The 15,781-nt window shown below is 38.2% G+C and overlaps 1 protein-coding gene across 1 annotated transcript in view; it reads right to left on the reverse strand.

Moving 5' to 3' along the window:
• The window catches only part of mmp28 (matrix metallopeptidase 28), a 40,138-nt gene that overhangs the window by 23,375 nt on the left and 982 nt on the right, over nucleotides 1-15,781 (reverse strand). The window contains exons 2-3 of the mRNA XM_061925771.1: nucleotides 8,616-8,692; nucleotides 1,193-1,392 (exon numbers count right to left, since the gene is read on the reverse strand). Of these exons, the coding sequence (XP_061781755.1) occupies nucleotides 1,193-1,392; nucleotides 8,616-8,692 (277 nt within the window). The remainder of the gene's footprint in view (nucleotides 1-1,192; nucleotides 1,393-8,615; nucleotides 8,693-15,781) is intronic.

The following is a 15,781-nucleotide window of genomic DNA, read 5'->3' on the forward strand; positions in this document are numbered from 1 at the left end:
AATATCGATTATTTACGTATGGTAAAGTACCGTATTTTGCAGACTATAGAGCGCACCCACTAAATTGTAGAAGAATAAAGTAGTTTCCATATATTGGTCACGCCCAACTACAAGTCGCAGATATATACCGGTACGTTGTAAAATTAGTTATTTACACAGAAGCACTTACCGCATTTTTCGGAGTATAAGTCGCTCCGGAGTATAAGTCGCACCGGCCGAAAATGCATAATAAAGAAAGGAAAAACATATATAAGTCGCACTGGAATATGTACTGTACTGTGCAATCTACTAATAAAAGTTTCAATCAATCAACGTAAACGATAGGCAAAATTCTGAAAAAAAGCGCCGTTCCCATTTAAAGTTAAGGATTTTTGTCATTTCTGATCGTTTATGAGGCCACCAAAGTGCATACAGATGACAGCAGCTTGTTGTTGTTGTTGTTGTTTTATTTTGTTAATAAAGAGAATGTTGATTTATCATCCTCTTGTTGTGTTTGTTTGATATACAGTATTGTATAGCACTTTATATTGTGTTCAAAGTGTACAAACCTTCACTAAAATATGGACTTTTGTTGAGGATGTAACCCAACATTTAGGTTTATATTGTTTCTTATGGAAATATTTGCTTCGCTATACAAACTTTTCTATTCACGGATCCTGTTCAAGAACCAAATATGTCCAGAAATCGAAGGTTGCCCTGTAATGAAAAAATGGGCACTTATATAAGAAAAGAGAATGCAATCATCTATAATGTTCTTTAAAGTGCTATAATCTCTCCTTGGAATGCTTTGTGCTCAATTATTTCAGAGTCTGCAAGACATTTGGCCGCTTTTAAGCTGCACTCGGCCACTTTTTACTGCTGTGTTTGAAGAAGACAATTAGGATATGATCACAAAGTCCATAATTCCCACGGAGCATTTTAAGAGAACAATCAAGCAGAGGTTGAAAACTTGAAACAGATTTTATGTTGCTGTTTTTGTGGATGTGTCGTTGTTGACTGTGGGTTTTTGTCAACCTATTCATGTTACATATTCATAATTAGCTGTGCAAAGACACTACAGACCTCAAATAGTCATGCAAGAGACTATTAAGGTGGACCTTAGATGCGATGCAGGATATATAAACACACACACACAAACACAACCACACACGCCTAAATAGGACACACACTTGGAAATAAATAAACACGCTACCTTTTACTGCAAAACGTTTCCTGCGGCGCCACAGCGGCCCCGGGGTAGAACTCCTCGCAGTACGCTTGATGTTTACCCTCTTGGCCCAGATCTGCTGGCTGCCCTGGTCGGACACGCCACAGCGAGGCTCTGCCATCTGCCTCAGGGTGGCGCTGTCCAGTTCACCTGTCATGGGCAGGCGAGACAACCACTGGAAGTCCCTAAAAAAAGGTCAATATTTTACAATTCGACACATTTCCGTAGAACATGTGACGTCAAACGCGCCCCGAAGTTGTACAATTTGGAATATAAGAATTTGCTAATTATTTTCAACCTATATTCAATTGAATAGACTGCAAAGGTAAGATACTTAACATTCGAACTGGAAAACCTTGTTGTTTTTTGCAAATATTAGCTCATTTGAAATTTGATGCCTGCAACGTGTTTCAAAAAAGCTGGCACAAGTGGCAAAAAAGACGGAGAAAGTTGAGGAATGCTCATCAAACACTTATTTGGAACATCCCACAAGTGTGCAGGCTAATTGGGAACAGCTGGGTGCCATGTTTCGGTATAAAAGCATGAAATGCTCAGTCATTCACAAACAAGGATGGGGCGAGGGTCACCACTTTGTGAACAAATGCGTGAGCAAATCGTCAAACAGTTTAAGAACAACATTTCTCAACCAGCTATTGCAAGGAATTTATGGAGTTCACCATTTAGGGTCTGTAATATCATCAAAAGGTTCAGAGAATCTGGAGAAATCACTGCAAGGCCAAAAACCAACATTGATCCCTCAGGCGGTACTGCTACAAAAAGCGACATCAATGTTTAAAGGATATCACCACATGGACCCAGGAACACTTCAAAAAATGCCGGACAAACAGATTTAAGAACACTTTTTAGCCGAGAGCAATAGTGTCGCTGAACACAAGGTATAAAAAAGAATGACTGTGCATGTGAGCTGTGTTCTTGGTATTTTTATGTATTTTATGTATTTTTATTTATTTATCTGAGTACCATGTTCTTATGTTTTTTACGTGTCATGAATTTGCACTAAATTAGTTTGCTTGCAATGTCGTTGTACAATGTACAATGACAATAAAGATATATTGTATTATATTATATTCTAAGTGTAAGTTAAAACTCTACTATGCAAAACGAAAGCCATTTATCAACAACACCCAGAAACGCCGCCGGCTTCGCTGGGCCCGAGCTCATTTAAGATGGACAGATGCAAAGTGGAATGCCGCTGTGCCAACTTTTTTGCAGTGTCTTGCTGCCATTAAATTCTTAGTTAATGATTATTTGAAAATATATATATACGGTAAGTTTCTCAGTTCTAACATTAAATATCTTGTCTTTGGAGTCTATTCAATTGAATATAAGTTGAAAAGTATTTGCAAATCATTGTATTCTGTTTTTATTTACGATTTACACAACATGCCAACTTCACTGGTTTTGGGTTTTGTATATTGGGTGCAACGAGTGTAAAGGTGACTATACGGGTGTTATGTTATGTTTAGAGGGCTCTAAATATGTTTAAAAAACATGTTTAGAAAATTGTAAACAGTTTTTAATGCTCTAACTGTGAAACATTTGGATTTATATTGATAATCCGTCTTCGCGAAAATGTGTTTATCATGGTCATGGAAAGAAGAGACAAAGGCCTTATAGGGCTTGAAAGTGTGACGCAATGCATTGTGGGTCTTACTGACCTCTGAACAGCTTATTTACGCAGCTGAATGCAAGACTCTGTGCTAAAGTTGAGTGTTTAGTTTAAGTTCAAAACATGGCGCGAACGTGCGGCATCATTAACTGCCACAATCGTCACGGTCGCTTCAGGGAAAACAAGATTTGGTGAGATTTTCATGATTTTCCAGCATGAAAGCAAAGCCAAGGAACTGGCAAATAGCCTGGATAGCAGCCGAGAGACAATCAAACATGACTTTTAACGCCATCACCTGGTACATGTTGCCGTGGTCACGACTTTTTTTTAGACTGGTAAGTTTGAATCAAAACAGGTTTTATTCTGTTTCACACATTGCATTTATTAGGCTGCGTACAGTATTTTGGAAAAAAATTATTATGTCTGTTTACTTTTATCATGGGTAAGCACAAACATTTCCAAGTATATAAAAGAAATAATGAGCAACCTCACTCCATCTCGAAACACACAAGAGATGAAAGCCGTAGATTACGCGCAATTTGAACAGAGCACAATGAGCCTTAATAGACTTTGCATTCTAAAATCCTTCACTGGTATAAGAACTGACTTATTGTGGAAGTTTCTTAAATCTCTTTTCCATAGCACGTGCTCATATGGATCAATTACACCAATTGTACTTATTTTTTCGAGGCACGAGCCTTTGGAATAGTGCCCCCTGTTTTTTTTTTTTGTACGGTCCAATTTAATCCAGTTTGTGGCTCACTCTCCCATTCCCGCGGGTACAGTACAGTCATGTAAACAAAAGCTTAGTCCAACAAAAATGCCTACCGCGGCAACACAATGCATTGCGAAATCAAATGGCCCTTTGAGCCCGATTATGGGTTTTTACGTTGAATACGACAAAGTGCACTCCGTGCTAAGCGCAGTGCACTAAGAGAGAAAGCTACCTTGTGCAATCAATAACTCCATCCATTTTCAACCGCTTATCCCACAGGTGTAAAACTCAAGGCCCGGTTTATTCTATGTGGCCCGCAAAAGCCTGGAAATAATATGCGTTAATATAATGCTTAATCTTTTCTTAGTAAAGATATTTGTTCTTTCCCTTTTTGACATTAAAAATCATGTACTGCAGGCAATTGCATATCTTTTAAAATTCAATATTAGCAAAACTCAAAATATTAAATTATGTATTCCAAAAATATTTTTTGTTAAAATAAAGACAAATGTTCTACTTGAATATCTGCTTTGACTTATGATTTCAAAACAAATGATCAATCAAATTGTAGACTGTAAATTTGAAGATAGACGTTACGGTTAAATACGTTTTTTTACCGTAAAATCAACTTTGGTACTGTTTATTTCCATATACAGTAAGACGCTAAAACATAAAAATAAAAAAAAGACTTTACGGTAAAAAAAAACCAACTGGCATCTCTGTTGCTGAAATTTTACCGCTAAAAACAGTAGTGTTGTTTCTCCATCCCAATCCATTTATTCAATTGTTTTATATGCTGTAAAAAAAAAAAAAAAAAAAATGCTTTTACTGTAAAATTCTGGTGACTGAAATGTAAATATTTTTTTTTTGCAGCTTATGTAAAAAAATATATTGTTAATGTATTATAAATATATACATATATATTCATATATTACCGGTACTCGTTAAAAACGGCCCTCTGAGGGCAACCATAACTGCGATGTGGCCCTCAATGAAAACGAGTTTGACACCCCTGGCTTATCCCCTTCAGAGTCGCGGGGGGAGCTGGAGCCTATCTCAGCTACAATCGGGCGGAAGGCGGGGTACACCCTGGACAAGTCGCCACCTCATCACAGTCACATTCACACACTAGGGCCAATTTAGTGTTGCCAATCAACCTATCCCCAGGTGCATGTTTTTTGGAGGTGGGAGGAAGCCGGAGTACCCGGAGGGAACCCACGCAGTCACGGGAAGGACATGCAAACTCCACACAGAAAGATCCCGAGCGCAGGATCGAACCCAGGACCTTCGTATTGTGAGGCAGACGTACTAACCCCTCTATCACCGTGCTGCCCTCAATACCTCATCTCAGCTTTATCCCCTGCATCTAATCAGAATATCTGAAAATTCTACTTAAAAAATTGCAACTTAAACTAGCTCCTGCGACTGCTTGTCCATGCTGAAATGGCGTTGCGCACCTGAACGTACCCTTCAGTCAAGTGTCAACTGCATAGTTTCCATACCCAACACTCGGTCTAAGTCTGTTGAGGGCATTTTCAATATGTTTCCATGACAGTTCTGTCAGTGTGCAGGCCAGAGGGCAAGCTTTCTGGAATTCCTCAGTGGTTCAGGGAGGGTTCAGGAGACGTTTGTTGTGTGGAGGTGAGGGTGTGGTCTACACGCCACCCTCTTGAGGGCTCATCCCACACCTCACCTTTTCACTCACTCAAGGTTAAGGATCGACCAATTATCGGCCAGTCCGATTATCGGTAGAGATGTCCGATAATATCAGCCTACCGATATTATCGGCCGATAAATGTTTTAAAATGTAACATCGGAAATTATCGGTATCGGTTTCAAAAAGTAAAATTAATGACTTTTTAAAACGCCGCTGTACGGAGCAGTACACAGACGTAGGGACAAGTACAGAGCAGTTACGTCTCCCAGTCAGGAGCCCCTCCCCTCTCCCACACACAACACAGGAGTAGCTGCACGAGAGGTTTACTGGCGATGCTTGATGACCTCATCAAACGGCCGCGAGCGCAGCATAACAACAACAAGAGTGTGTTGTTGCCAGTGCTGTAGCCGTGGCTAACAAGCCAGCTCGCTCTGTGACTGACTAACGACACCATGTCTATGGTTTGGGATTATTTTAAAGTGTCTCTGACGGATAAAAAACAGGCAATTTGCAATGACTGCAAAAAGTTGGTTATGCGAGGAGGAACCAAGACGTCTTCCTTTAATACGAGCAATTTGATCTCCCACCTCTTCAAGAATCATAAGGAGATACACGATGAATACAAGCGGAAGATGGATGAAAAGCAGATTGAGCCCAGTTTATAATTTCCTGGTATACAGTATACCAGGCAGTCTTGCACTAAATGAGGACTATGTTATTGTTTACTTTATTACTCTAGTATACCCTGGACTGAAGCTGTGTGCCTTCATTGTTTTTGTAGCTGTTGTTTTGAGGCATGTTTAAAAAATTTTTTTAAATAATGCACTTTGTGAAAGTCAAAGTATAGTATTTCCCATAGTTGTAGTGGGTATCAGGATTATCTCAGGGAAAGCATGTCCCAAATTCCAAGCCACTGTTTTGAGGCATGTTAAAAAAAATAATGCACTTTATGACTTCAATAATAAATATGGCAGTGCCATGTTGGCATTTTTTTTCCATAACTTGAGTTGATTTATTTTGGAAAACCTTGTTACATTGTTTAAGGCATCACAACAAAATTAGGTATAATAACGTGTTAATTCCACGACTTTATATATCGGTATCGGTTGATATCGGAATCGGTAATTAAGAGTTGGACAATATTGGAATATCGGATATCGGCAAAAAAGCCATTATCGGACATCTCCAATTATCGGCGGCGTTATTAGGCATTTTGATGTGTATCATCGGCCAATGCCTTTTTTAGGCATTGGCCGATGTTTTACTACAACAGAAATACATCAGCAGATACAATATACAGGTAAAAGCCAGTAAATTAGAATATTTTGAAAAACTTGATTTATTTCAGTAATTGCATTCAAAAGGTGTAACTTGTACATTATATTTATTCATTGCACACAGACTGATGCATTCAAATGTTTATTTCATTTAATTTTGATGATTTGAAGTGGCAACAAATGAAAATCCAAAATTCCGTGTGTCACAAAATTAGAATATTACTTAAGGCTAATACAAAAAAGGGATTTTTAGAAATGTTGGCCAACTGAAAAGTATGAAAATGAAAAATATGAGCATGTACAATACTCAATACTTGGTTGGAGCTCCTTTTGCCTCAATTACTGCGTTAATGCGGCGTGGCATGGAGTCGATGAGTTTCTGGCACTGCTCAGGTGTTATGAGAGCCCAGGTTGCTCTGATAGTGGCCTTCAACTCTTCTGCGTTTTTGGGTCTGGCATTCTGCATCTTCCTTTTCACAATACCCCACAGATTTTCTATGGGGCTAAGGTCAGGGGAGTTGGCGGGCCAATTTAGAACAGAAATACCATGGTCCGTAAACCAGGCACGGGTAGATTTTGCGCTGTGTGCAGGCGCCAAGTCCTGTTGGAACTTGAAATCTCCATCTCCATAGAGCAGGTCAGCAGCAGGAAGCATGAAGTGCTCTAAAACTTGCTGGTAGACGGCTGCGTTGACCCTGGATCTCAGGAAACAGAGTGGACCGACACCAGCAGATGACATGGCACCCCAAACCATCACTGATGGTGGAAACTTTACACTAGACTTCAGGCAACATGGATCCTGTGCCTCTCCTGTCTTCCTCCAGACTCTGGGACCTCGATTTCCAAAGGAAATGCAAAATTTGCATGGTTGGGTGATGGTTTGGGGTGCCATGTCATCTGCTGGTGTCGGTCCACTCTGTTTCCTGAGATCCAGGGTTTTGTAAAATAATTACAAGTCTGGCACCACCCCCACAGAAGAACTATAAATTAAACAATACACCGTTGGGGGAGGGGCGCAAGCTACAGACAAGAGAGTACCGTATATGAAATACTTGACTTGGTGAATTCTAGCTGTAAATATACTCCTTCCCTCTTAACCACGCCCCCCACACCCCACCTCCCGAAATCGGAGGTCTCAAGGTTGGCAAGTATGGATTACATCACGACAGCACATACAAATATGCATGAAAACACTCCTACAGACATCACACATGGGACGATTTAGTAAGTATGAATTGTTTTAGTTATATTGTAAAACTTACAAACAGTCGTCGGAGTGATGAACGAATAATCTTTTCGAACAGAAATGCTACAGACGGTTTTACTTCCGGTTTAAGGAATTAAAACTGGAAGTATTTATGTCAGACCCACTCGACGTCCATTGCATCCGGTCTCCCCCTGAGGACATATGCGGTCCTCTCCAAGGTTTCTCATAGTCATTCACATCGACGTCCCATTGGGGTTGTGAGTTTTTCCTTGCCCTTATGTGGGCTCTGTATCGCGGATGTCGTTGTGGCTTGTGCAGCCCTTTGAGACACTTGTGATTCAGGGCTATATAAATAAACATTGATTGATTGATTGATTGAAGTACGTTTTCAACCTGCAACACCTGCAGTGAGCGAACTCGTTCACAAGATGGCGCCTTAGCACAAACAATAACACACCAGTTTAGTGTCTGCTTGGGTTTAATGAAAACTTCAGAACACAAGACATTATAGTGAAGAAAAATCCATAAATTAGCAGCACCGTTTTATAAGCTGCAGGATTCAAAGCGTAGTTTTGTAAATTCACCAAAACGTCACCGTGGAGATATTGAGTCTGTTAAGCTGATTGGAGAGCTAGCTTCCGCAGCTAGTGGGTCCATGACGATGACTTCGATTTTGTTTGATTACCCGTTTTATTACTGTTTTACAGAAGACATTTGGAAGCAATAAACGTATGTAAATAAACATTTACAAACCCTTTCGTACCTATATATATCAGTCCAGTATGGCTAATTTTTGTAAAAATATTTACTTCTTCTATGGGTTCATGTAAAATACAGTACTAATAACTGGTATCAACTCTGATCTCTAATTTAAGGTAGCATCAAAAGACTTCCATGATTAGCACTTAGATGACTTGCTTACCGGATGGCTGAATGCATCTCAGCTGCATTGTGGATGTGGTTGTTGTCATGAAGGTAGCCATATTTTTCCAGAAACACCTGAAACATCACAGTTGTCAGTCATTATGACCACACAACAACACTTCCTCATTCTTCGCCAATCACCTTTCATGCACGGACGGTGTGTTTGTAAACATGGGAAAAACTGACATCAAATCCAAACCACACAAACATAAAACCTTACCGGTATTCACATTAGCTGGTCGTTACACTATGAATTCATCAATATAGCCTATTATTTGTGCTTTATCGACAAGTGATGTACCAAAAACTTGACCAACGGAAAAATACTTTGATTACCGAAAACCGCGGTACCCAAAACCGAAGGTAAAAAAATTGCACGTCATTGTCTGGAGCGTTGTCAGCATGTCTGTGATGTGGACGTAATTGTTATATATATTGCAAGTATACCCGCAGACAGCCATCTACAAAATGTGCAAATATTAAGAGGACATTGGCGACTTTTAAGAAGAGAAAGTCCAATTCGAGCAACAGCGCCAAGCAGGTGTGACGTCATGCTCGCTGCAGCTCTCCTCTGCCGTTAGGGACATAGGTAGAGTCTCTAAACACGACTACATTTTATAATAACACCAGAAGAAGATGCTAAATTTGTTGCTAGTTCTTTTAATTTTATTTTAAAAAGGCATCGAAAGTCTGTAACAAATTACCTTTTACAAAAAGCAGCAACAATTGAAAATATGGCAAAATGATCATATATATATATACATATATATATGTGTGTGTGTGTGTGTATATATATATATATATATATATATATATATATATATATATATATATATATATATATATATATATATATATATATATATATACACACACACACACTAAATTGCCAAGATACCTGTGGCGGCGGGCGTGGTCACCATGACGTCATCAAGTAATTTGCATAATTTGCTATATGATTTTGGTAAAAAAGACAAAAAAAATTACACATACATTTAAAACAATTGAATTAGTATTAACATACATATATATATATATATATATATGTTAATACTAATTCAATTGTTTTAAATGTATGTGTAAATTTTTTTGTATATATATATATATATATATATATATATATATATATATATATATATGTATGTGTGGGAAAAAATCACAAGACTACTTCATCTCTACAGGCCTGTTTCATGAGGGGTTCCCTCAATCATCAGGAGAAATCTCCTGATGATTGAGGGAACCCCTCATGAAACAGGCCTGTAGAGATGAAGTAGTCTTGTGATTTTTTTCCCACACATACATATATTGCGCTCTACTACGGTATCGAGCACTATTTTTTGGATAACCTTATTAAGACATTATATATATATATATATATATATATATATATATATGTTAATACTAATTCAATTGTTTTAAATGTATGTGTACATTTTTTTGTCTTTTTTACCAAAATCATATCATAGCAAATTATGCAAATTACTTGATGACGTCATGGTGACCACGCCCATAACCACACCCGCCGCCACAGGTATCTTGGCAATTTAGTGTGTGTGTATATATATATATACCGGTATATATATATACACACACACACACACCGGTATATATATATATATATATATATATATATATATATATATATATATATATATATATATATATATATATATATATATATATATATATATATATATATATATATATATATATACACACATGTATATATATACACGTGTGTGTGTATATATATATATATATACACACACACACACACACACACACACACACACAGACATCACACATGGGACGTGTGTGTGTGTATATATATATATATATATACACACACACACACACACACACATATATACACACATGTGTATATATATATACATAAATATATACACATGTATATACACATGTATATATACTTACAGGTATATATACACTTTCAAATTTTCTTGTAATCAGATAATATTTTCAGTATATTTAGATGGAATCTTTACCTGAGAAGAAAATTTGAAAGAGTATATGAATAAGAAGACATAATGAACCTTTTTGAGCATGTATATATACATATATATACACACACACACACACACACACACACACACACACACACACACACACACACACGTGTGTATATATATATATATATATATATATATATATATACACACACACACATATATATATATACATATATAAATATACATACATGTATGTATATATATATATATATATATATATATATATATATATATATATATATATATATATATATATATACACATACATATATATAAATATATATTCATACATGTATACATACATACATACATATACACACACACACACAAACATATATATATATAAACACACATACTGTATTATATATATATATATATATATATATATATACACACACACACACACATACACACACACACGCACACACATATATATACACACACACATATTTATATAAACACACATACTGTATATATATATATATACATACATACTGTATATATATATATATATATATATATATATATATATATATATACATATATATACATATATATACATACACACACAAAGGTGCATACTCAGAGGCAGACCACCCAAGAGAACCCACTGGGGTCCATCCTTAGTCCTCACAAGGAAGAAGAAAGAATGGAAGTGTGTAAACATACAGTACATACTGTAGTGACAGATGGGGATGCAATGAGCTTGTGAAGCACAAGGACGATGGTTGGACATTATGACCTGTCAATCACACTGCTTCATGTCGGGACACCCAGCACAGGCTCAGTGATTACAGATGCGGCTAAGAATGGGAGGGAAATTAAAAGAGCAGGAATGTACCACATAAATGTACCTTTGTCTCTTTACACGCACGCAATGGTGCCAGAGGGTATTGTTTAACGTAGGAGGGTTTTGTTGTTACACATACTTTTACAGTATAAGGAAATACTGGACCTGTCATGTGAAGTATTAACATCGTTTTTTTGACATTAGTGTCCACCTCACATTGTAAAAATGCAAGGAGAAAAAGTGTTAAAAGACTAATAACACACTTTAAATGGCTACAACATATTTTTTTATATAGGCCTATATATGTAACAAACAAGTAAGTTTGCCCGCGAAATTGAGCGCTGAAAAAGGGAAGATGACTGTTTTTATTGAGGACGACTGCTAACTAAGCCCCCCAAGGGGTCAAAGAAAGTTGCAAGTGTCAGCACTACGATAAAGAAGGTGAGAAACTACAGAATTCTCGAAAGAAGTCACCAGCAAGTCTTCAATAAAAAGTACAAGTAAAGTGCTGTTTGCAACCTTTAACTCCCCATCAATGTTCGTATAATCTGGTCGCGGGTTTGGTTGTATTTTGTTCAAAAACGTTATATAAAATTAAGAAAAGGTTTGGTCGCCTCTGCTATAAGATTAATTAAATATTCTTGTTAATGAAAACCTCTGCCTTGTTTTTAATGAATACTTATGCATTTAATTGCTGGACAGCAAAGTTTTAATGAGTACTTATGCCTACTGTGCAAATGTATTTTAAAGTTGGACAGCAGAGTGTTTTCTGATGGGATATTTATTGAAAAAAGTTCGAGAACCACCGAGTTACCATGGAGGATTGTGTTGATTCCAAATCGGATCGAATCGAATCATTAGGTGCCCAAAGATTCCCACTGGTGGTCGTTAAGCAAGTTGCACACAGCCACATAAAATGGTAAATTAGCCAATATGTGTCATATCTACATGTATTTCACATTTTCTTTATGAAAAATACCGTATCATTCGCTATAAAATGTGTTTAGGGAGGTGTTTAGGGCACGTCCGACCGGTAGGAGGCCACGGGGAAGACCCAGGACACGTTTGGAAGACTATGTCTCCCGGCTGGCCTGGGAACGCCTCGGGATCCCCTGGAAAGAGCTGGACCAAGTGGCTGGGGAGAGGGAAGTCTGGGCTTCCCAGCTTAGGCTTCTGCCCCCGCGACCCGACCCTCGGATAAGCGGAAGAAGATGGATAGATGGATGGAAGATTCCCACTGGTGGTCATTAAGTAAGTTACACAGCCACATTAAATGGTTAATTAGCCAATATTTGTATTTCACATTTTCTGTATGAAAAATACGGTATTATTCTCAATAAAATGTGTTCGTGTTCATATTTTTTGGATGTCTGGAACAGATTCATTTGTTTTGCATCATTTGTGATGAGAGAAATGCTTCAATGTTCATATTATCTGGTCTCTGGTTTGGTTGTATTTTGTTAAAAAAAAATGTATATAAATTAAGAAAAGGTTTGGTCGCCTCTGCAAGAAGATAAATTAAATATTCTCGTTAATTAAAACCTCTGCCTCGTTTTTAATGAGTACTTATGCCTACTGTGCAAATGTATTTTAATGTTGGACAGTAAATTGTTTTCTGATGGGATATTTATTGAAAAAAGTTCGAGAACCACCGAGTTACCATGGAGGATTGTGTTGATTCCAAATCAGATCGAATCATTAGGTGCCCAAAGATTCCCACTGGTGGTCGTTAAGCAAGTTGCACACAGCCACATTAAATGGTAAATTAGCCAATATGTGTCATATCTACATGTATTTCACATTTTTGTATGAAAAATACCATATCATTCTCTATAAAATGTGTTTAGGGAGGTGTTTAGGGCACGTCCGACCGGTAGGAGGCCACGGGGAAGACCCAGGACACATTTAGAAGACTATGTCTCCCGGCTGGCCTGGGAACGCCTCGGGATCCCCCGGGAAGAGCTGGACGAAGTCTGGGCTTCCCTGCTTAGGCTGCTGCCCCCGCGACCCGACCTTGGATAAGCGGAACAAGATGGATAGATGATTCCCACTGGTGGTCGTTAAGCAAGTTGCACACAGCCACATTAAATGGTAAATTAGCCAATATTTGTCATATCTACATGTATTTCACATTTTCTGCCTGCGATGAGGTGGCGACTTGTCCAGGGTGTACACCGCCTTCCGCCCGATTGTAGCTGAGATAGGCTCCAGCGCCCCCCGCGAACCCAAAGGGAATAAGCGGTAGAAAATGGATGGATGGATGTATGAAAAATACGGTATTATTCTCAATAAAATGTGTTCGTGTTCATATTTTTTGGATGTCTGGAACAGATTCATTTGTTTTGCATCATTTTTGATGAGAGAAATGCTTCAATGTTCATATTATCTGGTCGCTGGTTTGGTTGTATTTTGTTAAACAATTTTATATACAGGTAAAAGCCAGTAAATTAGAATATTTTGAAAAACTTGATTTATTTCAGTAATTGCATTCAAAAGGTGTAACTTGTACATTATATTTATTCATTGCACACAGACTGATGCATTCAAATGTTTATTTCATTTAATTTTGATGATTTGAAGTGGCAACAAATGAAAATCCAAAATTCCGTGTGTCACAAAATTAGAATATTACTTAAGGCTAATACAAAAAAGGGATTTTTAGAAATGTTGGCCAACTGAAAAGTATGAAAATGAAAAATATGAGCATGTACAATACTCAATACTTGGTTGGAGCTCCTTTTGCCTCAATTACTGCGTTAATGCGGCGTGGCATGGAGTCGATGAGTTTCTGGCACTGCTCAGGTGTTATGAGAGCCCAGGTTGCTCTGATAGTGGCCTTCAACTCTTCTGCGTTTTTGGGTCTGGCATTCTGCATCTTCCTTTTCACAATACCCCACAGATTTTCTATGGGGCTAAGGTCAGGGGAGTTGGCGGGCCAATTTAGAACAGAAATACCATGGTCCGTAAACCAGGCACGGGTAGATTTTGCGCTGTGTGCAGGCGCCAAGTCCTGTTGGAACTTGAAATCTCCATCTCCATAGAGCAGGTCAGCAGCAGGAAGCATGAAGTGCTCTAAAACTTGCTGGTAGACGGCTGCATTGACCCTGGATCTCAGGAAACAGAGTGGACCGACACCAGCAGATGACATGGCACCCCAAACCATCACTGATGGTGGAAACTTTACACTAGACTTCAGGCAACGTGGATCCTGTGCCTCTCCTGTCTTCCTCCAGACTCTGGGACCTCGATTTCCAAAGGAAATGCAAAATTTGCATGGTTGGGTGTTCTAAATTGGCCCGCCAACTCCCCTGACCTTAGCCCCATAGAAAATCTGTGGGGTATTGTGAAAAGGAAGATGCAGAATGCCAGACCCAAAAACGCAGAAGAGTTGAAGGCCACTATCAGAGCAACCTGGGCTCTCATAACACCTGAGCAGTGCCAGAAACGCATCGACTCCATGCCACGCCGCATTAACGCAGTAATTGAGGCAAAAGGAGCTCCAACCAAGTATTGAGTATTGTACATGCTCATATTTTTCATTTTCATACTTTTCAGTTGGCCAACATTTCTAAAAATCCCTTTTTTGTATTAGCCTTAAGTAATATTCTAATTTTGTGACACACGGAATTTTGGATTTTCATTTGTTGCCACTTCAAATCATCAAAATTAAATGAAATAAACATTTGAATGCATCAGTCTGTGTGCAATGAATAAATATAATGTACAAGTTACACCTTTTGAATGCAATTACTGAAATAAATCAAGTTTTTCAAAATATTCTAATTTACTGGCTTTTACCTGTAAATTAAGAAAAGGTTTGGTCGCCTCTGCTAGAAGATAAATTAAATATATTAATTATTGTTAATTTAAACCTCTGCCTCGTTTTTAAATGAATACTTATGCCTACTGTGCAAATGTATTTTAATGTTGGACAGCAGAGTGTTTTCTGATGGGATATTTATTGAAAAAAGTTCGAGAACCACCGAGTTACCATGGAGGATTCGGATCGAATGGAATCATTAGGTGCCCAAAGATTCCCACTGGTGGTCGTTAAGCAAGTTGCACACAACCACATTAAAGGGTAAATTAGCCAATATGTGTCATATCTACATGTATTTCACATTTTCTTTATGAAAAATACCGTATCATTCTCTATAAAATGTGTTTAGGGAGGTGTTTAGGGCACGTCCGACCGGTAGGAGGCCACGGGGAAGACCCAGGACACATTGGGAAGACTATGTCTCCTGGCTGACCTGGGAACGCCTCAGGATCCCCCGGGAAGAGCTGGACCAAGGCTGGGCTTCCCTGCTTAGGCTGCTGCCCCCGCGACCCAACATCAGATAA

This window comes from Nerophis lumbriciformis, linkage group LG30, assembly GCF_033978685.3.
Source record: "Nerophis lumbriciformis linkage group LG30, RoL_Nlum_v2.1, whole genome shotgun sequence".
Taxonomy (NCBI): Eukaryota; Metazoa; Chordata; class Actinopteri; order Syngnathiformes; family Syngnathidae; genus Nerophis; species Nerophis lumbriciformis.